Source organism: Paramisgurnus dabryanus, chromosome 3, assembly GCF_030506205.2.
Source record: "Paramisgurnus dabryanus chromosome 3, PD_genome_1.1, whole genome shotgun sequence".
NCBI lineage: Eukaryota > Metazoa > Chordata > Actinopteri > Cypriniformes > Cobitidae > Paramisgurnus > Paramisgurnus dabryanus.
Genome location: NC_133339.1, coordinates 12498543 through 12523179, shown reverse-complemented (window position 1 = coordinate 12523179; position 24637 = coordinate 12498543). Strand labels below are relative to the sequence as shown.

Here is a 24637-nt window from a genome sequence, read left to right as displayed (position 1 = left end):
ACATGCTAACGATATTCAAAAAGTACATACCTCAAAGAAAACGATGACGCGAGTTATCGTCTCTAACGTTCGAGGACTACAAAAAACACTCGGATTGTAGGCAACAGTTTACTTCCTGGTAGAGATGCGCGGATGGGCTATTATTTCATCCGCAACCGCATCGCAAAACTCATCATCCGTCCGCCATCCATCCGCACCAACGTTTCTGACCAGTTTTCAAAACCGCACCCGCCCGCCATCCGCTGACTGGGCGATGCAAGACGCTGCTGATGACAGCCGCGAGACTAGAAAGCTCTAGAATATCAGCAGTGAACTCAGTCTCCGATCGGCGCACACGGGACAAAAATAAATAAATAAATAAGTAATGCCTAAATTAAACGCACAAATTACATAGTCTGCACTGGTGTCATCCTGATTTACCACTTTGTAAAACTTATTCCAGGCAAACCTTTTCTGACCTTCTATTTCCTTTGTTTTTAATTCTCATTTTTTGAGGTGTTGATAAGAGCTATGTCAAAATGCGTCCTCATTTCTCTGCGCTGTTAATGATAGAACGAATGGATTCTTAACATGCCGAGGCTATCCCAAACAATTAAAACCTTTATTAAATAAAAGTGTATTAGAAAACTTTTTCTTGTCACTGTTTTAGTATTATAAGTTATGTTTTGTGTTAATATTATTATGTTTATGTTGCGTATATTTGCAACATAAGGTTGATTATTTGATATACTGTTGAATAGTTTAATCTACATCAATGTGTCATATTTTCTAAAATAAATTAATATTTTTGATTACATATTTATTTTAATAAGTCAGAAATGTCTCCGCTGTTTTCTGCTGACAGGCGCGGTGGGGGCTACTGGGGGCGCGTGCAACAGGTGACGCAAATTATGGGTCCTCAGAAGGCTAGACCGTCTCATTTCAGTTCTCTTTGAGAACTTCTGAGGCTGCCACCCTGAAAGACAGAGTGCTCACCTTTTAAGGTTGCATGCTTAGAAGGACACAGCTAACAAGCAGTCGATCCGCCACCCGCCCGAATCTAATTAAAATATTATTTTTCGTCACGTCATCCGCCCGATCCGCGGTTTATCCGCGGAGTCCGCGGCTGTAACCGCCAACCGCGCATCTCTACTTCCTGGGATTAGTGACGTAGATAAGACCAACATTATCATAGTTCAGCCCTCTCTGCTTTGCTTGGGTACGCCCTCAAAGACGAGGGTGGGGAGCGCCGAGTCAGAAGAGAGCTAAAATGGCGGAGGTTGGGAGTCCCTGCTTTGACTCTGTTTGCAAACTCTTGTTTCATCGTTTAAGCGATTAAATCTCTCGAGTAGACGCTGTCTCTTTAGATGCGAGGGCAAAATAGCACTTTATGGACTTCCACAGAGGACATCATGTTTAATACGGTTCCGGAAAAATCCAGTCAGAAGTTGTTCACGGAGTTTTCACAATAACTGCTTCTCATTAACCGAAGCTGGATTTGCGCGACGTCTCCTCTTGAAAGTTGGATTACTGTGCACTTCTGGATCACAGGCTGTAAGTATTCACGTTTATTATTTGCCTTTTACTGTACGTTACGTAACCGGTAACCGGAGATTAACATAATGTGCGTGTAGAGCTAAGCTTGCAAGCTAATTGTCTTGTGTTGTAATACTGTATTTCATAAACAACGTACCATATTTACACACGTGTATGTTGAATTGTGCAGACTATCGTTTTTTTATCGATGTTGGTTAAGACATGTTTACAAACTTGCTAAGTTACCAGCTAAACTGTTACCGGTAAAATTTGTTCTCATGATCAAACTCAAGAAACTCTAAGTACAGATGATTTGTTTAAAGTTATATGTATTTTACTGTTGTATTTACTTGAAGCTTTCTTAGATTTTGAAACGAAGTAAACACGTAATGTGTGTTGCTAATGTTGGGCCATGTAATATGTAATACATTAACGTTTTAATGAATAGTCTAACGATTTATAATCGTTGTACTCTATTGTTATAATATGTCTTTTTGACTGAATACATGTTTGTTTTATTTGTCTATATCTTAGATTCGGAGCTGGACACATCCTTCTACACTGTATGCAAACATGCAACATCATAACACACAGTACAAGGAGTCAGACTGGCATATGAGGAGCAAAGGTGTTTAACACATATTATGTATTTACCTAGTGAAACCACTACCAGTCTTAGATGTATAACTGATGATGACAAAGTTTTTTTTCTCTGCATAATAATAGGAACCCACGCAGTAGCATCGTTTCACAATGTTTCCATCACCATCATCAGTGGATGCCTTTGCCGTCCGTAGCCTGAGATTTCAGATTTGCAGCAAAAAAATTTGATTTTCTCATTTATTGGAATGCTATGCAGGTATTTAAGTATTTTAGTAACGGTGTTAAATAAAGTAGTATTTACTTTTACAATAAATTTATGCTTGCTTATATTTTTACAGGTTGTACCTTGCAGCCATCCATTACAATGTCACCAAGCCGTAACAAAAGCAGGAGAGGGAAAGTACAAGGCTATGTTCCCAAAACACACAAATGACATACCGTAAGCAGTAATGTTTTATTTCAAATACATTCATAATTAAAAACTTAATGTATGAAGCAGGGAAATAAATGATCAAAACAAAAGATTTATTGACTGCAATATTTGTACAGTTATGTGGATGATCTGATCAGGCTTGTGTTTGATGAGGTATTTGAAGATAAGCTGAAGGAAACCCCGATTCCAATGGACCCGGCATCACAGTTTGAGAGACCTTCAAAGGAGGACGTGATTGCATGCCATCTTCAGTGCAGGGGTCGTCGGAAGCCAACATTCCGATCAGGAAGCAAGCATATCTGGAGAACAACACACGACAGGATGATAACCCTAAAGTGTCATCTTAGATAGCATCAGCTGACAAAGCTTTGATATGCCATTTATCTGAATAGATAGCTGTAAGAAGTGAATTGAACAATTTTTGAAAGAAGAGCACAATATGGTTACTAAAGTATGTTTATTTGTATATTGTTTAACATTTAAATATATATTTGTAATAAATAAACTTTTGACTGACTACTATATTTTCTTTAAAGTTACATCTTTTGTTCTTTTGGGTACTTTGTTACTATAATAATACTTTAGTGTTATTGGTTTAAAAATGTAATAAAACTTACTCTAGTCCTGCACCTCAAAGGCTTATAGTCAGTACAATAAATGTTCTGTGTGTAGGGATTTAGACAATTTGTGCAAAACCTGGATGATGAATCACGCAAGTAAGAGGCCCTGGAACCTGTTGCATTCTCCTTAAACCTAATAAGTAAAAACATAGCACAGTCTTTCATAATAAAGTTTACCATAGTAAAATAATGTAGAACTAACATTCATTTCAATTAATACTTTCTTTGTGCTACATTTGGTGTTTCCATATAGTTTGCACAGTAAAATAGTATGTAAGCAGTATTTTATAATTAAGTTTACTATAGTAAAATAATGTAGAAATTACCAAGTGAAATCGTTTTATAATCATTTCAACAAATACTTTATATGTGCTACATTTGGTGTTTCCATATAGTTTGCACAGTAATACAGTATGTAAGCAGTCTTTTATAATAAATTTTACTAGAGTAAAATAATGTAGAAATTACCAAGTGAAATCGTTTTATAATCATTTCAACAAATACTTTCTATGTGCTACATTTGGTGTTTCCATATAGTTATGTAGTACGTTATAATTACCTTTTGGATGTCTTTGCAACACATTTTCGTCTTCGTTTAGCATTCTGGCAGAGCTAAGGACACCTAAAAAAGTTAAATCCAATCGCATTCATTGACGGAGATCGTTTATATCGTAACGGCCTTCTGAACTCTCTGGATCGAGCTCGAAGTGGTAAGCCAGTACAGACACCATCGTTTATAGAGAAATATAACGCTTGTTTACGTTGCCTCTGAGGCTGTGACTCTCAGTCAGAATCTGTGTCAACCCACACGTAGTCAGGGGCGTAACCTTTCAAACACACGCCGAACCCAGCTGACCAATAACAGTTGAGTAGTCATCTGACCAATCCGATTACACTAGACATTTTGGGAGGCGGAGACAGGAACTAAACCGAGCGTTTTCCAGACAGTGGGAAATCGGTGAGGTATGTAAGCAATTTATAAGACTCACAATGCATTAGTTCAAGTTTTAATAACATGTATGTACTATGGGATATTGCAATAACGTGCTAACGTGCCAATTTATTAGCATAATTGGTGCTCTTTAAACTTTCGTTTACAAAGACGTGAAACTCACAGAGTTAACGGAAGCTAAAAAAATCAGACAAAAAATCGGCCAAAAGCTTTCAAAAGCTACATCAGGTATACTCATCCTCACTTTAAGAGGCCCATGCAGCTCTGATTGGTTAAACATTTACTCCCATCACAACAGGCCATAATTTCCTATACATAAGTCACAACTCATCTTATCATTTTATTTTTATTTTATTTATTTTATTTTCTCCTTACCTTTCAGCATCGGACAGGGCTCCCCTCCCGGTGCAGCAGACACACGGATTCCTTCGGCTGCAGCAGGAGCCCTCCGACTGATGCGGCAACCGCACTTCAAATCTCCTTGCGTATTCAGCATTAGACAGGGCTCCCCTCCTGGTTCAGCAGACCCACGGCTCCCTTCGGTCGCAGGGCAAACCCCCCGTCTGAGCTATGCCATGCTTTGCGACGGGCGCTTTAATTACTTGCCTATCCAGCATCGGACAGCGCTCCCCTCCCGGTGCAGCAGACCCATGGCTCCCTTTGGTCGCAGGGCGAACCCCCCGTTTGAGCTATGCCATGCTCTGCGACGGGCAGGGATCCCCTCCCGGTGCAGCAGAGCTGCTGGCTCCCTTCGGGTGCAGCAGGAGCCCACCATCAAATGTGTTACTCTGCCCACAGCATTTATGTGCATTGCATTATTGCTCCTCTTCTAGCGCAAGTAGGGCTCGTAAGTCCAAAGCTGCGAGCCGCAGCTCCTATCGAGTACTACACAGGCTCTCCCATTCGGCCGGCATTTTTCTCAACACACATATTTTGGGGGGCAATCAGAAATATTCATACTCTCCGCCTGCTGTCCTATGCATCACGCTTCCTTTGGGGAGTTCTCCAGGTTAGGGCCATACCCCAGATTCGGAGTTCAAGCTTCACTACGGTTCCAGAGCCCTTCCCAAGGACAGCACGCCAAAATATGCTTACTTTCACAATCAGATTAGATGTAAGGGCTAACTCGTGAAATTATGTTTTATTAACAAGGTTCGGGCGGAGCACGATCAGATAATTAACTAATTCAGAACAGGTGCGTCTCATTAGGTAATCAGCCAAACACTACATATACAGACATCCTACCTACCTCAGTCTCAAGAACTTTTTTCGACATCCCTCCACTACCTCAACTCGCCACTCTAATCTGTTCCTACCCACTTTGGGATGAGGGAGTTCTCCAGGTTCGGGCCATAGCCCGGATTCGGAGTTTGAGCTTCACTCCGGATCCAGAGCCCTCCCCCGGGATAGCACGCCAAAATATGCTTACTTTCGCAATCAAATTAGATGTAAGGGCGAACTCGTGAAAGTACATGTGAGAGCCCATACTTCTTTACTTTAACTTAAGTAAAAAGTGTAGTCCGTACTTTAACTTTTACCAGAGTATTTTTAAACACGAGTATCTGTACTTCTACTTGAGCAAAGATGTACTTTTCCCATCTCTATGTCAGGTTAAGCAGCCATGGCCAGTGTGGCCACGATAGAGAGACGATGCACCTTTAATAGCGAATGGACCGCAACATACTCTTGGTTAAGACCTGTAGATGGTCGAAGCAGGGTAGCTTTTTGCATTTTATGCAAAAGCAGTTTTTCTGTGGGGCATGGTAGTGTCTTAATCTTTTGGTCGGTGGGTTTAATAAATGTTTATTTGTAAATAAGATAGACAATATATCTTAAGTTTAAAGTTATTACGTCTGTCCCACATTGTCCCACTTTACCATGCTACTTGTCCCACATTTTGTCTGACTGGAGCTGGTCACCCTAAGCCGGCGTGAAAGCACCATGGCCACCACTGGTGTCAAAAGTATTTATATTCATTACTCAGAAGAAGTATACATACCCAGGTGAAAAAGTAGTACACTTCCATAGTGTACTTAAAGTGCTTTATTTTCGCACACTAATTTTGTACTTAATATACTAAAAATTCATCTTTAGTACTTCTTAAGATGTTCTTAAAATCATCTAAGTGTACTTCACTGTGCTATTTTGAGACACCATGAATATGAACTAAAATGCATTTTTAACATACTATCTCTGTATTAAAAAATGTATTTACTCAACACTTGAATTAAACTTGAACTCAACTTTCATACAAAGATGGGTTCAAGTTTACTAAAAGTGGTATCTAAATACATTTTTTAAATACATTTTTAGCACATTTTAGTTCATATTTATGGTGTCTCAAAATAGCACAGTGAAGTACACTTAGATGATTTTAAGAACATCTTAAGAAGTACTAAAGATGAATTTTTAGTATATTAAGTACAAAATTAGTGTGCGAAAATAAAGCACTTTAAGTACACTATGGAAGTGTACTACTTTTTCACCTGGGTACTTGGGTTATGTAGAAGTTGAAGTATCAACTCAAGCTTTGTACCCAAGTAAAAGTGTAAAAGTACTGATTTTAAAACTACTTAAAGTATAAAAGTAATGTAAGGAAAAATATGCCATTAAGGACAAAAGCTTAGGCACTGGTGTACCCAGGGCAGGCATATTAACAATTACCTTTGTATACTTGTCTATATAAAATAAACATTAGTGCTGTCAAAATAAATTATTTTTTTGAACGATGACAAGCTGGAATGAAAACAAACTGAAATAAAATAGTAGTAACGAGGCTATTCTTAAAATGTAGGAGTAGAAAGTACAAATAATTTGTGAAAATGTAAGTAGTAGAAGTAAAAATTCGGCTGAAAAATAATAACTGCAATAAAGTATAGATACCCAAAATGTCTACTTAAGTAAGGTAACATATAGTATTTGTACAAATACTTTGTTACTTGACACCTCTGATAGCCACACGCGGCAAACGCTCTCCTCACACGCTTTGAAACAGGCTTCAAAGACATGCAGTAGTACAAGACAGTGTCCTTGGTTGACAGGTCAACAGTATTTGCTAGAACTCCATAGAGGATTAATAGAACTGAATGCTCAATCCTCCCCATCGTTAGTAGACAAGCCCCTTACGGCTGATTGGCTACAAATGTGTTTTGGTTCTAGGACTCACAAAGTTTTCCAAAACGTTTTTCAAAAAATGCTTACTTCACCTTTAATGGAATTTGCATTTTGTAATCAAATTACAAATATCATGTAATGCAAGTACATAATTTAAATTCTGCAATGCGTTTAATAAAGGTGTAGCTGTAGACTTTTTTACTCACGTCTGTGTTCACTGTAGGCCATTGGGTTGTCAGTGTTTCTGTTCAGTTTTGCAGTTCATACCAAATATCAGATGTTCTGAGTACTGCCATTGACTGCTGAATAAATAACATTCAATTATGTTGAAAAAACTGTCTGGCTTAATTAAATAAGTATCTGAGAACCTGCAAGAAAAGCAATAGCTGTGTTATGTCATTTGAGTGGCTATGTTCTGCCTTAAAGTCAATCTTGAAAATTGTTTCTGAACACATTATACATTATAAATGAATTGCTGAAACACGCGAAAAGAGTTAAGGGCTTTTCACACTTGAAATAGTTAACCCTGGGTTATTTTAACAGAATCCTGGGTTATCTGTTTCACGTTTCACACTGTTTATACTTTACTAGGGATTAAAAGAGAACCCTGGGTATTCATAATCTGACATTTCATACTGTGCATTCCTAAACCTTGCATCAAGGGTATCTAACCCTGCTCCTATCTGTAATTATCAAGCAACCCTGAACATATTGATTAGCTACTTCAGCTGTGTTTAATTGGGGTCATAACATTCTTACCCTACTTCGTTCACACTGCGTGCGTTTGGCACTGCAATGCAGGGTTAACTGCACAAAAGAGGTGTTAACTCTGCTTCAGAGCAGGATTTCATAACCCTGGGTTAATTTTAGGGATAACCCTGGAGCCTTATTTATAAAATGCTGCGTAAAAACCATCCTAAATTTGATCTTACGATCATTTAACAAAAATGTGTACGTGTGATTCATAAACTGAACGTACGCGCAGAAAACAAGCGTACCCCTTTCAAATCTATAAATCGCAAATGAACTTAAACTTGTGCGCAGCCGAGCAGTTTCAGATCTCCGCCTTTAAACGATGCCTAATTAATGTCACAGACATATAAAAGAGCACTTCTCAATGTTTAAACCAAATTTCGAGCAACAAGATTGGCTTATATTTACAAAAACCTGCAGCAATCAGAAAAGCAAAAGTGCGTACATCTGCTCAGACCCTGACGTGGCGCTAAGCACTTTTCCACGTCAAATACAGTTTTTATAAATATGGACTTTGCCGTGGATTTTTGCGTACGCAAACTTTACGATCAAATCTGTGCGTACGCACGCTTTATAAATGAGGCCCCTGAATTCCAAGTGTGAAACGATCCTTAAAACAGCCTTAAAAGCAAGGTTTAGAACGAAGATTACCCAGGGTTAAGCGCAGTGTGAAAAGCCCTTTAGATCGTTAAAGAGTTTTTCACCATTCTGTGTTCAGGATTATTTGGGCAGGGTTAAAAAGGCAAATTATACTGTAGACAAGTGGTTCTAAAACTGTGGGGCACAAGATAGTGCCGGTTTTATGACATTTTATAAAATGCACCAATTTATCAAATTCTGTTTAATCAAACCTCAGAAAATATAGCTAACAACCAAAAGCACTACATTGTGTAACACAGTGGTTCTCAACATTATTCCTGGAGGCCCACTGCTCTGCACATTTTGTATGTCTCCCTTATTTAACACAACTCATTCAAATCATTGGCCCATTAGAATAGATCTCATGAACTGAACTGATCGTGTCAGATGAGAGAGACATACAAAATGTGCAGAGCAGTGGGTGTTTTCAGTTTTGGAATGTTGCTGCCTCAATAAAACAGGACGAACAGGTTTTTATTACCCAAGTGTTTTGATTCTGATTACAATTTTTTGCATTTGCATTTAATAAGTAATGCAAGCTTAAAAAACATGTCTAGTTGTAAAATTTTGCATTTGTGTTGCAGTTGACATATACGTTAATCGTAAAGTTGGACATAAGGTGGGTACAATAAAAAAACTCTTTACAATAAAAGCTAATTTTTGCTTTTAAAGTGTATACTTAACACTATACCTAATACGTTTACGCAAACCTTGAAAACAGACACAAAGATTTCCATTAAAGACAAAATAATGAAAGCCACTACATTTAATTTAACTATACATATTGTCAGGATCCGTCCGAAATCATCTGTTTTATTACATCTAGTCTTTGTGTTCGGGGTCCTGGCAGTACCATGTTTTATGTGGGAAATGTGTGGTTTTTGTATTGGTTTTTTCTGACCACACATTTCCCAGGTCTCGTCACTTTTTCCCCGATCCCTTACTCGTGATTATTTTCCAGGTGTATGTAATTTACTTTCTCCCTATTTAAGAGTCCTTGTGTTTGTTGTCCAGAGCGCGTTCGTCTTGTTACATTCCCTGTCGTGTTCCAGAGTCTTGTATTTGTGAGTAGTGATGGCCAAATGAGGCTTCCTGAACCACTGAGGCTTTCCAGCCCATTGGTTCGCCAAAAGGTTCAGTTACCCGAAGCCTCATGAACAGTGTGCTCTCTAGTGACACCTGCTGTGGAAAGCAATGTATTGCACACAAATCTATTCATTCTGAGCAACCAAATTTTCATGGTGTGGGCTTTATTTATTGCCTGTGTTTTAAATAAAGTATTTTACTCTGCTTGTGTTAACCTATGTACACACAACTCATACAAACACAACTTTGTGTTAAACTATTCAGTAGTTCTTTGGGTTATTGATAACCGTGAATGCCCCGAATGAGTGTAAATAAATTATGAGTGCAGTGCTGACTGGGAATGCAATAGTGCAATGCTTATTGAACTGAGGGGTGCAATAGTGCAATGCTTATGGGACTGGAAGTGTGAAACAGCAAACTGCAACACGGAAAAGTGTTTACTGTTTTTTATTTAAAACAAGTTTTTTAACAGTATTTGGACTGAAGCGGTTTCTCTTTTTAGAAAGCTCCTCTCAAACCATAGAAAACACCCTTTCAGAGGGCACTGATGATGCTGGACAACATAAGACGGTCAGTGCCAGCTTATATAAATTGGGATATTGGAGCTTCTGTTTGTTTCAATATCCCAATGGATCCTCAGTCCTCCTAGTCCAGTCTTATAATAATAATAATAATAAAAATAATAATAACAGCAATACTATATATAATAATAAAACTAATACTAATATAGGCTATATATATATATATATATATATATATATATATATATATATATATATATATATATATATATATATATATATATATATATATATATATCATAATATATATAGCAAAATAATTACGTGTTATAGGTATTAGAACTAGATATATGCTAATTTACTCTAATGATCTACTTTCCAAGGCTATGTATAATTTACTCTAATAATCTACTAAACTAAGTGTAATATAATATATAATACAGGCTATGATATATAATGATAACTACAAACTCGCCATACGTACAACCAACACCTCAACACCAATGCAACGTACTGCAAAACCCACAAGAGGCGCGAGTTTCGAACCATTTTTATCCGGAGGCGATACTCTGAGTGAAGCAATGACGTATTCAACAGAAAACGAGGCCTCGTTTGTCATCGTCACGTGATTTTCACGGAAACGATACAAGCCTCGAATCGGGGCTTCATCTGGAACGCCCCTTTTTGCTCGACACAAGCTCCGGAGCTTCGCTTCAGATGTCACATCACTATTTGTGAGTATCAGTACATTCAGTCTAGTTTGTTGTTTGTAGTTAAATGTTGATTCATGTTTAGTTTTATGTTAGTTTAGTGTAGTGTGATCCTGTCCTGTTTTACCCCCTCGTGGGTCTTTGTTTTTCCCCTGTTTGTCAATAAATTATTATTTTGTAGTCTGTCTGCATTTGGGTTCATTTCCTGGTTTAAATCCTCACATTACGAACGCGCCAACAAAGAACCCAGCAGACATGTACACCGGTAGTCGCCTGGCGAGACGGGGAAGGGGTTCCTGTCCCGCATATGAGTCGGGTTACGAGTTTTATGACCCGCTCGTATGCGGACCCGAAGTCAACGTCAGGCGGAACCCGACCCGAACCGCCGAACCCCATCGACTTCAGTCCATCCGAGAGGGAAGAACCGTTGGGATGTGGGGGTTCGGCGACCCTGAACTTTCTCCTCCGGCTCCAGAGAGCCGCTCCCCACCTCTGTCCCTTCGAGGGAAGCGTGAGAGGAGGATCTCCTGGGAGTCTTCGTCTGGGGGGTCCTCCTCCGACTTAAGAGCACCACCTCATCCACTTTCTGCTCCGCGACCTCGAAGGAAGAACAGGAGGAAGGGGGATCTTGCTCAGCCACCAGAGTGCACAGAACCGCCGACACAGCCGCCAGAGCCGCCGGTGCAGCCGCCGGAGCGCCCAGAGCCGCCGACGCAGCCGCCGGAGCGCCCAGAGCCGCCGACGCAGCCGCCGGAGCGCCCAGAGCCGCCGACGCAGCCGCCGGAGCGCACCGAGCCGCCGACGCAGCCGCCGGAGCGCACCGAGCCGCCGACGCAGCGGCCGGAGCGCACCGAGCCGCCGACGCAGCGGCCGGAGCGCACCGAGCCGCCGACGCAGCCGCCGGAGCGCACCGAGCCGCCGACGCAGCCGCCGGAGCGCACAGAGCCGCCGTCGCAGCCGCCGGAGCGCACAGAGCCGCCGTCGCAGCCGCCGGAGCGCACAGAGCCGCCGGAGCAGCCGCCGGAACGCACAGAGCCGCCGGAGCGCACAGAGCCGCCGTCGCAGCCGCCGGAGCGCACAGAGCCGCCGTCGCAGCCGCCGGAGCGCACAGAGCCGTCGACGCAGCCGCCGGAGCGCACAGAGCCGTCGACGCAGACGCCAGCGCACCCCCAGCCGTGTTCGACGCCAGCGCACCCCCAGCCGTGTTCGACGCCAGCGCACCCCCAGCCGTGTTCGACGCCAGCGCACCCCCAGCCGTGTTCGACGCCAGCGCACCCCCAGCCGTGTTCGTTGCCAGCGCACCCCCAGCCGTGTTCGACGCCAGCGCTCCCCCAGCCGTGTTCGACGCCAGCGCACCCCCAGCCGTGGCCGCAGCCAGCGCACCCCCAGCCAGATTTTGCCATTTTCGGCCATGAACCGTCCAGAACTCTCCCCAAGTTTACCCAGACTCCTTTCCCACCCTCCCACCCTGGACCACCCCCTTTGAACTCTTGTGTTCCGCTCTTTAAGGGGGGGCTACTGTCAGGATCCGTCCGAAATCATCTGTTTTATTACATCTAGTCTTTGTGTTCGGGGTCCTGGCAGTACCATGTTTTATGTGGGAAATGTGTGGTTTTTGTATTGGTTTTTTCTGACCACACATTTCCCAGGTCTCGTCACTTTTTCCCCGATCCCTTACTCGTGATTATTTTCCAGGTGTATGTAATTTACTTTCTCCCTATTTAAGAGTCCTTGTGTTTGTTGTCCAGAGCGCGTTCGTCTTGTTACATTCCCTGTCGTGTTCCAGAGTCTTGTATTTGTGAGTATCAGTACATTCAGTCTAGTTTGTTGTTTGTAGTTAAATGTTGATTCATGTTTAGTTTTATGTTAGTTTAGTGTAGTGTGATCCTGTCCTGTTTTACCCCCTCGTGGGTCTTTGTTTTTCCCCTGTTTGTCAATAAATTATTATTTTGTAGTCTGTCTGCATTTGGGTTCATTTCCTGGTTTAAATCCTCACACATATAGCTTAACATAAAACCATATAGTATAACATATTAAAGTATAATATACACACACACACACACACACACACACACACACACACACACACACACATATACATATAAACATATACATATAAACAACTATATATATAGTTTATATATTAGTACAGTGTTATAAATTTTTATTATGTGTATTACATTGCAAAAAATATAAGTTATAATAAAGTTATAAAGATGTGCGTTCTACCTGTGAGTTAAGGTGCCGTTGAACAAGGAAGAAGTTTCTTTTCATTGTGTTTAGGTGGGTGGAGGAGGGAACTTTTCTTAAACAAAATTCCATAACAAACATGACCCGGCACATGATAAAACCAGTAAATCAACTCAAGTAATCAAGCTAAAGTTCCATTAGTTTGAGGTGTATGCTACTTAAGTATTTCAGTTACATTATCCAAGCGTCTGTGCTTTATCAGAGTGTTTGTCTTGGGAACAATTTTTTCTTACTTTACTAAAAAATGTTCACTACATTCTAAAGCATAGAATCATACTGTGTATTCCTTTTATATTGCATATTAAAATTGATTTAATTCCTAATTACATAAAAATTGTGTACTTTTACTTTCTTAAGCAAAAGTAACAAAATCTACTAGATGTTTAATGTGCTTAAATATTAAATATAAACCACAAACTTGAAATTATGAAATGTAGTGGAGTAAAAATTATGATAATATGCTTTGGAATGTATGTTTTTCAAAGAAAAACACTAATAAAATATGAATACAAGAAAATTTACTTTTATGTAGAAAGTAAAAATACTTTAGTATACACCTCTGCACACCTCCATCTCTCTCCTCATACAGTCTGATCCTTTGCTGCTCTCCTTCATCATCAGCTTTGACATGGAGACTTTTAATGTTCTGTCGCTTCCACACAGAACCATATTTAGCACCAAACCCTTTGATATTGTTAGTAGAGAAAAAAATAAGCTCAGCTTATAAATTTTAGTATTCATTTTTGACAATAAAGAAAGAGGCTGGTCATATAATTAGAATGTTATCAAAAAGTTGATTTAATTCACTAATTCTATTCAAAAAGTTAACCATTTATATTATATTCATTCATTACACACACACTGTAAAAAATCCGTAGAAATTGCAGCTGGGTTGCCGGTAATTTACTGTAGATTTAAATTTATGTTTTTTACTGGCAACATTTTGTTCAAAGTTAAATGAACATTAAACATTTACAAGTCTTTATCTTAGAGTAAAACTAAAAAACAGCACCAAGCAAAACATTCTGGGAAACAAAATCTGAAGCAAAAAACAGAAAAAGGTTGATGATGATTTCTGGTTCCCAGAATGCTTTGCATGAGGCTGTTATTGTATAGTTTTATTCTGTAAAAATAAAGACTTGTTAATATTTAAAAATTATTTAACTTTGAACAAACTCTTGCCAGTAAATAACATAAATGTTAATCTACGGTAAATTACCGGCAACCCAGCTGCAATATCATTGTAATTTCTACAGATTTTTTTTACAGTGCAGACTGATATAATTCAAATTTTTATTTCTTTTAATTTTGATGATTATAACTGACAACAAAGAAAAATCCCAAATTCAGTATCTCAGGCCTAGTCCACACGGAGACACAATTTTCCTCCTGTGCTTTACATTGCTCGTTTTAAAAGAAATCTCTGCCTACATGAAAACGCATAAACACGGTATCACGCGCTGTCAAGAACATGCCACACCACCAGGCGGTGATATAATTTTCAGTGAACTGATACCACATTTCCGTGTGGACGAACGTCCGAACCGCGTAAAAAATGCACGGTTATAAAAATACCTGTATCTGTGTGGACAAGGCCTCAGAAAATTAGAATATTGTGAAAAGGTTCAATACTGAAGACACCTGGTGCTACACTGTAATCAGCTAATTAACTCAAAACACCTGCAACAGATCGCACAGATCAGACGGTCACATCTCATTCACCAGTGAGAAAACTTTGCAGTACAAAGTGAATAACATTACTAAAATACCCAACATAAACAACTGGTTTACATCAGCATTAGTTAAAGCACACGGTTGTGTAGATGTAGTAACTATATTGTTACGCTAATCCGTAACGAACACAAATTTCATAAGCAACACAATGTTTCACCAAAGTAGAATATCTGAATCCATCTCAATACAAACATATCGCTTACCTACCTTACCAAAAAAATAAACAGTTCAACTACCCTTTTAGATCCTTTGCCTCCTGCAGCTATGGTTGCCACCTGTCCCGGTTTTACCGGGATTGTCCTTCTTTTTAATAATTATCTCTTATTCATGCTGTTTTGAGTGATGTTTATTTTGTTACTCTGAGAGTAATATACATTTGAAAATAAACAGAATAACAGAGTTTTGAAAGAAAACTGAGTGTCAGAATGTAAAGATACACTAAGTTAATGTACAATGAAATTGTTAAACGTGTCATTTTAGGATTGAAAAATGATCCCAATATATATGTCTTGTTATATACAAGTATATACATGTTATATACAAGTGTGTGCGCGTGTTTGTTTGAAGTTTGTAGATGACTCTAGAAATGATGAATCTACATAGAGAAGAGAGGCTGGCTGCTTCAAACTGTGGAGATGAGAGTAGATTTCTTGAAGAGACCCTATCACTCCCTCTCACCATTCTCAAATTTAATTATACAAATTATTGCTTATACATAACACTCTCAAATTATTTTAAAGACCCATTGCATTGTCAGCTCAGTTGTAGGCACTATATCTGAGCTGCTCTTTGGGGTGCGTTTAAACTTTTACTGCAGGGTCACAGTGCTTCTGTCTATCATCATGCCAAAATGCAGACTTATTTACAGCAGCATTTTCAGGTTATGGTCCCATAGGGCATAGCGCACCCCAGAGGGCGACCAAGAAATAGGTTAAAATGCAGTGTTTTTTACTGTATTGTGAAAAATTCCAAGTTCATGGGACCATAACTTTAAAATGCTGCTGTAAATAATTCTGGCATGGTGATAGACAATTACACAGTTAAGCCTGTTAAACCCTAGTGTGGGATATTGCACTATACAATACTGTACTTTAAAACAGCAAGGTCGGAGCAAATGTGCTACTGTAACTGCTTAAGGTGAAGATGTCTTGTGGGACAAATTTTCTGGCACAGTAAATTTGAGAATGGTGAGAGGGAGTGATAATCTACTCAGCCAGCCTCTCTTCATCATTTCTAGAGTCAACTGCAAACTTCAAACAAACACACCCGCACCCGCGCGCACACACACTCGCAACCACGCACACACAAACTCGCAAGCGCGCACACTCGTAAGCGCGCGCTCACACTCACACACACTTGTAAGCAGGCACGCACCCACACAAACATCACAAAGACATATATATTGGGATCATTCATTAATGCAATCCAAAGATGACACGTTTAACAATTTCATTTTACATTAACATTTTTAGTGTATCTTTACATTCTGACACAGTTTTCTTTCATAACTCTGTTATTCTGTTTATTTATAAATGTATATTACTCTCACAGTAACAAAATAAACATGATCTCTCAAAACAGCATGAATGTGCTACAGTCCCTAAGCTGTGCATGAAAAAGAAACGGAAGCGTCGCGTCTTTTAAGGTGTAACGAAAAGCGTCAACAAGAAGCTGCAAAGAAGCTTGATTCAGCCTTGTCATTCTTCCTCTGTTTACAGACGGGAGGTGAGCGCACCTGAACGCGCAGATGACGTATACATGGATATCAGCTGACGTCACTCACTTGTCTTCCGCCATTTTAAGGACTTGAAGTGGTCGCAAAAGAACTAGAAGCTATGCCTTCAATATGCTGTGAGCATCAAAATCGCTATTTTAACAACACTAAGAAGGCTCAACACAACATGATATTTTGCTCAAAGTATCGCCTATGTCTCTACACGTGAACTCGAGCATTGAGAACATTGTTTGTGAACAGAGAGTTAACTAAAAAGAAGGTTTTGAACAACTGACTTTGGATGATTTGGCGTCCGCTCGCCGCCTTCTTCCCAGTCAAGATGTATCGATCTCCAATTGCGACGTAAGGAGGGAGGATTGTAAAGATTGATATCTCCTAAAGCATAGTTCCATAAAAATGCACGGATAAGTCGTTGTTTTGTCGCAAGTGAAAAACAATATTGACCTTCAGGTTGAAAAAGGAGCCTTATATGATATTCATTCATTCCCCTTCGGAAATCGATTATTTACGTCTGGCAGAGATGACAAGCGGACACCATAACAGCCAAAGTCAGTTGTACAAAACCTTTATTTTTAGTAAACTCTGTGTACACAAACAATGTTCTCAATGCTCGCGACGCGTTCATGTGTAGAGATCCAGGTGATACTTCGAGCAAAGTTTCATGTTGTGTCGCGCCTTCTTATGTTGTAAAATAGTGGTAGTTCGGTAGCAGCGGACAGCGGCTGGAAGAACGCATCAGGGATCGCGAAGGCATCACACCCTAACCAAGATATATTTTTTTAAAGTAGCGTTTCTTTTCATGACAGTCGAGATGCGACATGTTGTCTTTCGTAGCCCTTTACTGTATCCGTAAGAATCATAGACAGTAAAAGATAAGAAATCCGTAAATCGTAGCAAGGTAGCCAATGCTTGTCAATAGCCTACTGGTACTCGGTAGGTCCTAAAGATGGCGGCATGATGTAGAAGGTCACGTGACTGAAATCCATCTATAGATGGTGTCTGCATGGACAAGCTGCAGGGTGGCATTCAAATTACGGATGAGGGACAAAAAGACAACGTCCGTTCGGTCCGAGATCTATGATTGGTTGAAACTTTTACAGATTACATACATTTCTACAAATACATTTAAACAACTTAACATAGTGATTGCTATCAGAATGTGAGGAGACTTTTAACCAGCATAACTAAAAATGTTTCAGGATCAAATGTGCCTGCCTTTAATTTTGAAATACAAAATCTGAAACAACTTTCATTTTCTGTAAATGGTACATAATCCATGCAAGCTATTGTGCTTAGGTACTTTTAATAAAGATTTAACTTCTTTGAATGTCACGTTAAGTGGCAAAAAAGTTTCTTATCAGCTTCAATTCTATTACTGTTGAAGAGACATTCAGTAAAGGCACTTAGTAAGCATCACAATGCATTCTAGTTTTTGAAGTGCATTGTGGAATTTTAGGGGGCCTGACTGCTAAACTAAAAAGTCAAATGAGACACGTCATGTGTCAGACACTACTTTGGGTACTACATAAGGATTTAGGTCTATTTGGTCTCTGGGATTGTTTTAACAAACTCACCTCCATCCTGGCACTACCAAGACAGAAATACAGATTTTTCTTGCACAGAAATACCATATCATACCATGTACTATTTGATAGTAAAAAACCTTTTTCCGCTGGCTTTAAATTATTAAATAGAAAGAATTTTATCAGAAATGTGTGAGATGGTGTGGTGAAAAAATTACACAACCCTCTGGGAATTTTTGAATCGAAACACAATGTGTGTGGTCATCCGAGTTTAATTTCAATTTTAACTTTGATCAGGACACATTAATGTACGAAACAGGTTGAGGTCAAAATATCAATAAGATCAAATTTTTCTAATGCGAAAGACAAAATAATATGCAGCAAATAACTTCTCGAAAATAATTAAGTCTAAAAAACAATCAAAAGATACAAAGGAAAAAGTCAACCTTGAAACAAGCACTAAAGGCAACGTGTAAAGGAGAAAATGGAAAATGATGCATGTATGTGTTATGATAATCTGGCAGTTAGGAGAGATGCTGGATCTTCTGTATGTCGAAGCAGTTCAGTCTATTTGACAAGCGGCCTGGTTTTATCATCGTCTCCACACTGATGAGCTTTATACTTTTTCACTTCTTCCATGTATTTAGTCCAGGCGTCTCCTTTTCCTGTCTCCGCCTACAGCAAATAACACAAACATTAATACCCATACAGATAACAACCAGAACACATGCATTATTGCACAGGTGTGCAAATATGACACCTTGTAAAAGTAGTAAGGGTGGGCATATCAATTCTAAAAGTTCTCCTATTTCATTGCTAAAAAAACAACATTATTTTGTGTATTTGGTATAAAACAATGTGTTCGCGTGGTTTATTGCAAACAAAAGTACATTTTTGTATATCCAGATATCCTTGTCTTCCTGAACTGCACTAATTTGGTACAAAACTGCCCCTTACGGGCTCGTTATAGTTGTGTGTAGGTCCTACGGCATGGCCGCGACGGCGTAGGTTCCGCATCGGTTTATTATTTATACTTTTTCGTCGTCGAGCAAACACACCTCTGACGTCAGCCGAAACTGTGACGCTCCTTAATTATGTTGGAGATGATAAGTCATGTCAAGGTTTACTTTGGGGTTTGTACCTTATGCATATCGTTAACATGTACCAATACACACTTACACACCAAAGGAAATGTAAAATCGTGAATCGGACCATTGTGTTCTTTAAGCCTTATTTTTCATAAATCAATTAAACAGTGTTGTACCGTAAAACTTCCCCTCTCGCTCTCATTATGAGAGGGAAAAGGGGAGCGGATTTTTCAGGCGTGACTTTTCACTGCGCCGAGTCAAAGTACTCCCAAAAGTGCTATTCCGCCATACATTATAGTTACCCTTTATAACCCCCTTAGAAAAGCGCTACGTTTTATTTGGTGCCACCATATTTGGTTGTATAACTACTTGTTTCAAATAGGGAAAACGTTGATGTGTTTGGCCTTTTTTTCTAATTCTCTGTTTGGTACCATTGAATGAACTGGGCTAAGCTAATTGCTATCAAAGTGTCGCCGTGCGCCACAGCGATTAAGTGCACGCACTAAGATGATAGAGGTATGTATCAACTCTTCTTAGTTAAGGTAATAATATAGTTAAATATGACAAAACATTGGAGTATCCCTTTAAATGCAAAAAAACCCAAAATGTATGGTTTTTAATAGAAATCTCACACACATTGAACATTTGCCTAAAATCTTCTCACTGGAAGGTTCTGCAGTCAACTATGTCGATTGCTATAAATACCTTGGTATCCGGCTTGACAGCAAGTTATCATTCGAAACTCACATAAATCTATTGCTCGGAAAGGTTAAATCTCGTATTGGTTTTCTTTATAGTAATAAATCTTCTTTTACACATTCTTCAAAACCGCTTTTGGTTAAAACGACAGTGCTTCCGATTCTGGATTATGGGAATGTATTTTACAGGTCTGCTCCAAAAACCGTCCTCCATAAATTGGATGTTATTTATCACGCTGCAATCAGTTTTGCGGCTGTAGCCTCATTTAATACTCATCATTGCGACCTGTAATCTTTATATTGAATTGGTCATCTCTTCATTCAAGTAGGCGACTTCTTCATTTGTTTCTGTTTTTTCTAAAACCATTATTGGTAAAACTCCATCATATTTACAGTCCCTTATAAATATTTATGATATTCTTGCAGTTTTTTTAACGTCCGCGTACCCAAAGCCTGTACCACTTTTGGTCGTTGTTCTTTTCAGTTTTCAGCTGCAAAAAGATTTCATCCATGCTTCACAGAAATAATTCACAAGGATTTAGCGGATTAATAAAAGCCTTCTACAGGGCAATTGATGTATTTTTGTAAAAAATTAATATTTTAAAAACTTTTATAATCTAAACTATAAAAGACACGTCATATACTAGAAACTCTTGTGAATGCGCTTCGGTCATTGCTGGAAGCTGATTATTCCAGTTTGTGAAGTTGTTGATATTTCTTACTGTACTTGTACTTTAACACCACCGCCAGCGATAGCACCAAAAACGACAACGGCGTTATAGAAAAATTGTAGTGGACCTCGAATGCATTCTGTGGAATCCTCTCAAGTCGAAGACTTCTATTGGTTTACACCTTCCGCGTCATAACTCATTACTATAAAGTTGAGCTGATTTAAACCCTTCGCGACGCTCACACCGTCCAAGACAAGCCGCTGGTCGCCGGAGCTCGCTGACGGCTCTCATTGAAAATGACCTCTCTCACAGTACATTCACACGGTTAACGCTTAACGGGAGGCTTGTCTGAAGCGTGGCCAACAGCCAATCACAGTGGCCGGTACACATGCTCCGGTCTTCCATAAACCTAATTGGCTGGCTTGCCTAGGTTATTTGCATAAGGCAATCTGATTGGCCGACGCACGCGTTGCCGCTTAAAAGGTGGGAAATGTTCAACTTCTGCCGCGAGCAACGGCACTGATGCGGTGGCGACGGATCCACAATTCAGTTTGGCAATGCATGACGTCACCCATTAAAAGTGAATGGGAAGTGTCAAAGCTTACACCCCGTGTGAATGCATGTCACTGGTGTGAACGCACAGTTGCAAAATCGCATCAATTACCCTCAGAAGGCCTTTATTAACCCACTGGAGCTGTGGGGATTACTTATGTGAAGGATGGATGGAAAAGCACCATTTACTACCATTATAAAGCTCGAAACAGCCAGGACATTTTCTAATATATCTCCAATTGTGTTTGTTTGAACAAGATAATCATTTACATTAAGGGTGAGCAAATCATGGGGTAATTTTCATTTTGGGTGAACTTTCACTTTAAGTGTTGAATATGGTACCTGTAACACTCTATTATTACTCAATAGCAAAATTAATATATAAAAATATGTTATGTTCTGGATTCTGTATAAACATTGCCTCCATTCTCACCTCTGAATCGAGTTTCTGTTTCTTGGCCACCATTCCGGTCTTGAGAGTCAACCGGGCTCCTCCTCTCCGCTTGCCCACCTGAGTTAAGGGAACACACTGAGAGCGTTACACGGGCTTTGGGAAGCGGCCAGGACCCGAACAGACCCATTACTGCTGTGTATTCATGTGTGTGTATGTTTGTGTATGCGTGTGTTAGTGTTATACTAAATGCAATCATCTGGCCCAACTGCCATTCAAACCCCTTACAAAGTTGGTCATGCTACATGGCTTCTTGTCCTGTGACGTTTGTCCTTCCGAAGCAGAACTCTTCATCTTCTCCTGCTCTTCAGTCGCTCTCTTTTTCCTCTCTTCCTCCTCCATCTTCTTCTTGAACATCTCCATGAAGCTGCCATCGTTGGCGAAGGCGTTGGCCGTTTTAGGCGCATCGTGAGCCGGGCTGCTGCCTCCGGACTCCTCGCTGTCGCTGCTGGACGACTCGTGATGATGATGACGACGGCGATGTTTGTCTGATTGACGCTGCTTTCTCTCCATTTTGAGTTTTATTCTTAATTAAAAATATTACGTAAAGGTTTGTATTTTCCTTTAATTTCACTGTGATACAGTGCGGTAGTCGTGTATTTGCAAAAAATTTAAGATTTGTTTGGCACGAGCGCCCTTTACGCGTTGAATAAAGATTTACGTCCAATTTAAATGTGAACGAGTCAACAATGATGGGAAAAAAACAATAAACGTGTTTGTTTTATAATCTATAACCCTAAGGTATCGCGGCGTCTTCAGATGAAACACAAACACATCTGCAAACACACAAAAATAAAGCAATTAATCGAACAGTGAGTCCATGTGTGTTTATAATCTCAGATCAGGTGAATTATAGATTAAATCATCAGATAATCACCGTGAATTGTAAGGTTTTCAGCACAGGTTTGTTTTGTTTCAGCGTCCCACCGCCATGTTACGTTTCCTCTGCGGTCAGAGTCTGTGTGCGTCAGTTACGCGCCGCCTCCGCCTGCAGGCCGGATGATGAACTGCAGTGTCCGTAAAATAATCAAGGTTTTGTCACGAACATATATTAAATATTCTTATTAGTTATCAATCATTTAAATCAATAATTTAAAGTTTGATATTAAATGTTTTCTCAGTTTTGTGACACCTTAAAAATGTGATCTTAATCCCAGCCAAGCGCAGTCTGGGATAAGAGCGCTAGAGGGCGGAAGTGGGCGGAGTAGCAGTGTGTTCCTGCATAACTTATTATTATTTTTTATTTACTTAGTTTGAATTTTGTATTTTTAATTAATTGTATTTATTTGGATCAGGTACAGCTAGTGTGTTATGCTACTTAAGAGAAAAAAACATTTTTGTTTTTTCACTCCACTATAGATTTTTTTTTTAGAAAAAGTTTTTCTTTGTTTAGTTTTAGTAGTTTTAATTATTATAACCATTATTATTATTATTATTATTATTATTAAAGATTTGTGCTCAGTTTATATTGTTAATCATTTATGACGCAACCAAACAAATGGATAATAAACTATACATTGAACTTTAAAACCTTTCACATTATTTTACAAGCACACACACAAATCTCAATGGCAAAAAGTTTCTCAATCACTCTGAAATAATCCTAAATATTTATATATAATATAATTGCATCTCATATATGGTAAATATATATTTTTAATTAAATCTTTTAAATAAATTGCTTGAAAGTAACGTGGTTTTAAAAATTAAAACGGTCCAAAACAAGGAAGTAGTGAAATGCCTAGTAAGGCAAAACTTGCTCCGCCCATTTCCAGACACAGACTGTTATGCTGCGTTCTCACCAGAGGCGGTAGAGGCATCAAGCGTGAGTGATTTCAATGTTAAGTCTATAGGTGTATTCGACATCGGCTGAATGTAACCGATCGGCGAGATTAGCTGGCGGGGAGGAGCTGAAAATGGAGACGTGAAGTCAGATGCGCTGTGCTTCCCGTAGTTTGCGGCATTTTCGTCAAGCATGGCTGATCACGTGTCGTTTGTTTGGTTAATTGCATTAAACATGATTTGTAAAATGTAAACTACATAAAAAGTTAATTATACTGTTTTGAATGACCGTGTATGAGCATGAGTGGAACTGAAGAGGCTTACAGCAGTTGCTAACCGGAATGCACTGCTTCAAGTCAGCCGCCGATCGGTCTGCGCAGCGCCGCATGAAGTCGAACACACCTAACGATCGCGTGCGTTTCAAGTTTAATCCACCTTTAGTTCCACTAATAAACATTATAAATTCATGTTTTAAAACAGGAAAAAACACTTTAATATGCTTAAATATGTTGTATTGTGTCGTGTAATAAAATGAAAATAACAAACTCTATTGGTATTTTAATAATATAGGCTTGTTTCCCGTTATTTTCGGGTATACAGTATAAGCAGCAATTAAAATATTCGATATAAAATGTTTCTGGTTGCAACTTTTTATTAAAAGGTTTGTTTTATCAAGTTCAGCATCTAATTCACTTCATTCGCGATTAAAAACAAGGAAACACGGCGCACACGTCCCTACGGCAAGCAGCAGGTGTCCGGCTTGACGGCTCCGTCTTCAGTTCCTCCCTCGACTGCAAGCGGCAAACCTCGCCGATCGGTCTGCGCAGCGCCGGATGATCTCGAACACACCTAATGTGAAGACGCGTTGACACGTGTCTGGAGGTCTCGCGGCGCGAATGAGGCATTTAGCGCAACGTGGTTGACGCGATTTCGCCTCATTCGCGCGTCTAGTTCGAAGTTCTAGTTAAACTTCGGCGGAAACCAATCAGGAGCTTGCTCTAGTAGTGAAGTGATTACAGGAAGCGAGCGGAGTCGCAAAAGCCCCTCCCATGATGCGAATTTCCATGTGAATGTCTCGATGACTAGAATTTCACACGCGAATGAAGCGAGTAAACTCAAAATGTTTAAGCGGCAAACTAGGTGTGGTAGACGCGATTTTGATGCCTCAAACGCGACTGGTGTGAACCAACGGTTAGGTAGCGTGCAC

At 39.6% G+C, this 24637-nt stretch overlaps 2 protein-coding genes and 1 long non-coding RNA gene across 4 annotated transcripts in view; 1 reads left to right on the top strand and 2 right to left on the bottom strand.

Annotated features, from left to right (window-relative positions):
- Window positions 1–7513, bottom strand: part of LOC135768931 (uncharacterized) — a 45053-nt gene extending 37540 nt beyond the window's left edge. The window contains exon 1 of the mRNA XM_073814103.1: window positions 7444–7513. The gene's annotated coding sequence lies outside the window, so the exon portion shown is untranslated. The remainder of the gene's footprint in view (window positions 1–7443) is intronic.
- Window positions 1136–3067, top strand: LOC135768928 (uncharacterized). 2 transcript variants are annotated; one of them, XR_012336317.1, is made up of 5 exons: window positions 1136–1533; window positions 2050–2143; window positions 2242–2374; window positions 2457–2557; window positions 2705–3067. It is a non-coding gene; the product is annotated as an uncharacterized lncRNA (long non-coding RNA). The 2 variants fall into 2 exon arrangements; XR_010542299.1 differs by having other exon boundaries at window positions 2668–3067.
- Window positions 7514–18444: 10931 nt separating the features above from the next.
- trir (telomerase RNA component interacting RNase) lies at window positions 18445–22642 on the bottom strand. The gene is made up of 4 exons (XM_065278289.1): window positions 22526–22642; window positions 21877–22424; window positions 21631–21708; window positions 18445–18863 (listed from the first exon to the last, which is right to left on the bottom strand). The coding sequence occupies exons 2-4, from the start codon at window positions 22159–22161 to the stop codon at window positions 18756–18758; spliced, it is 471 nt and encodes a 156-aa protein (XP_065134361.1). The 5' UTR covers window positions 22162–22424; window positions 22526–22642; the 3' UTR covers window positions 18445–18755.
- Between the last annotated feature and the right edge of the window lie 1995 nt (window positions 22643–24637).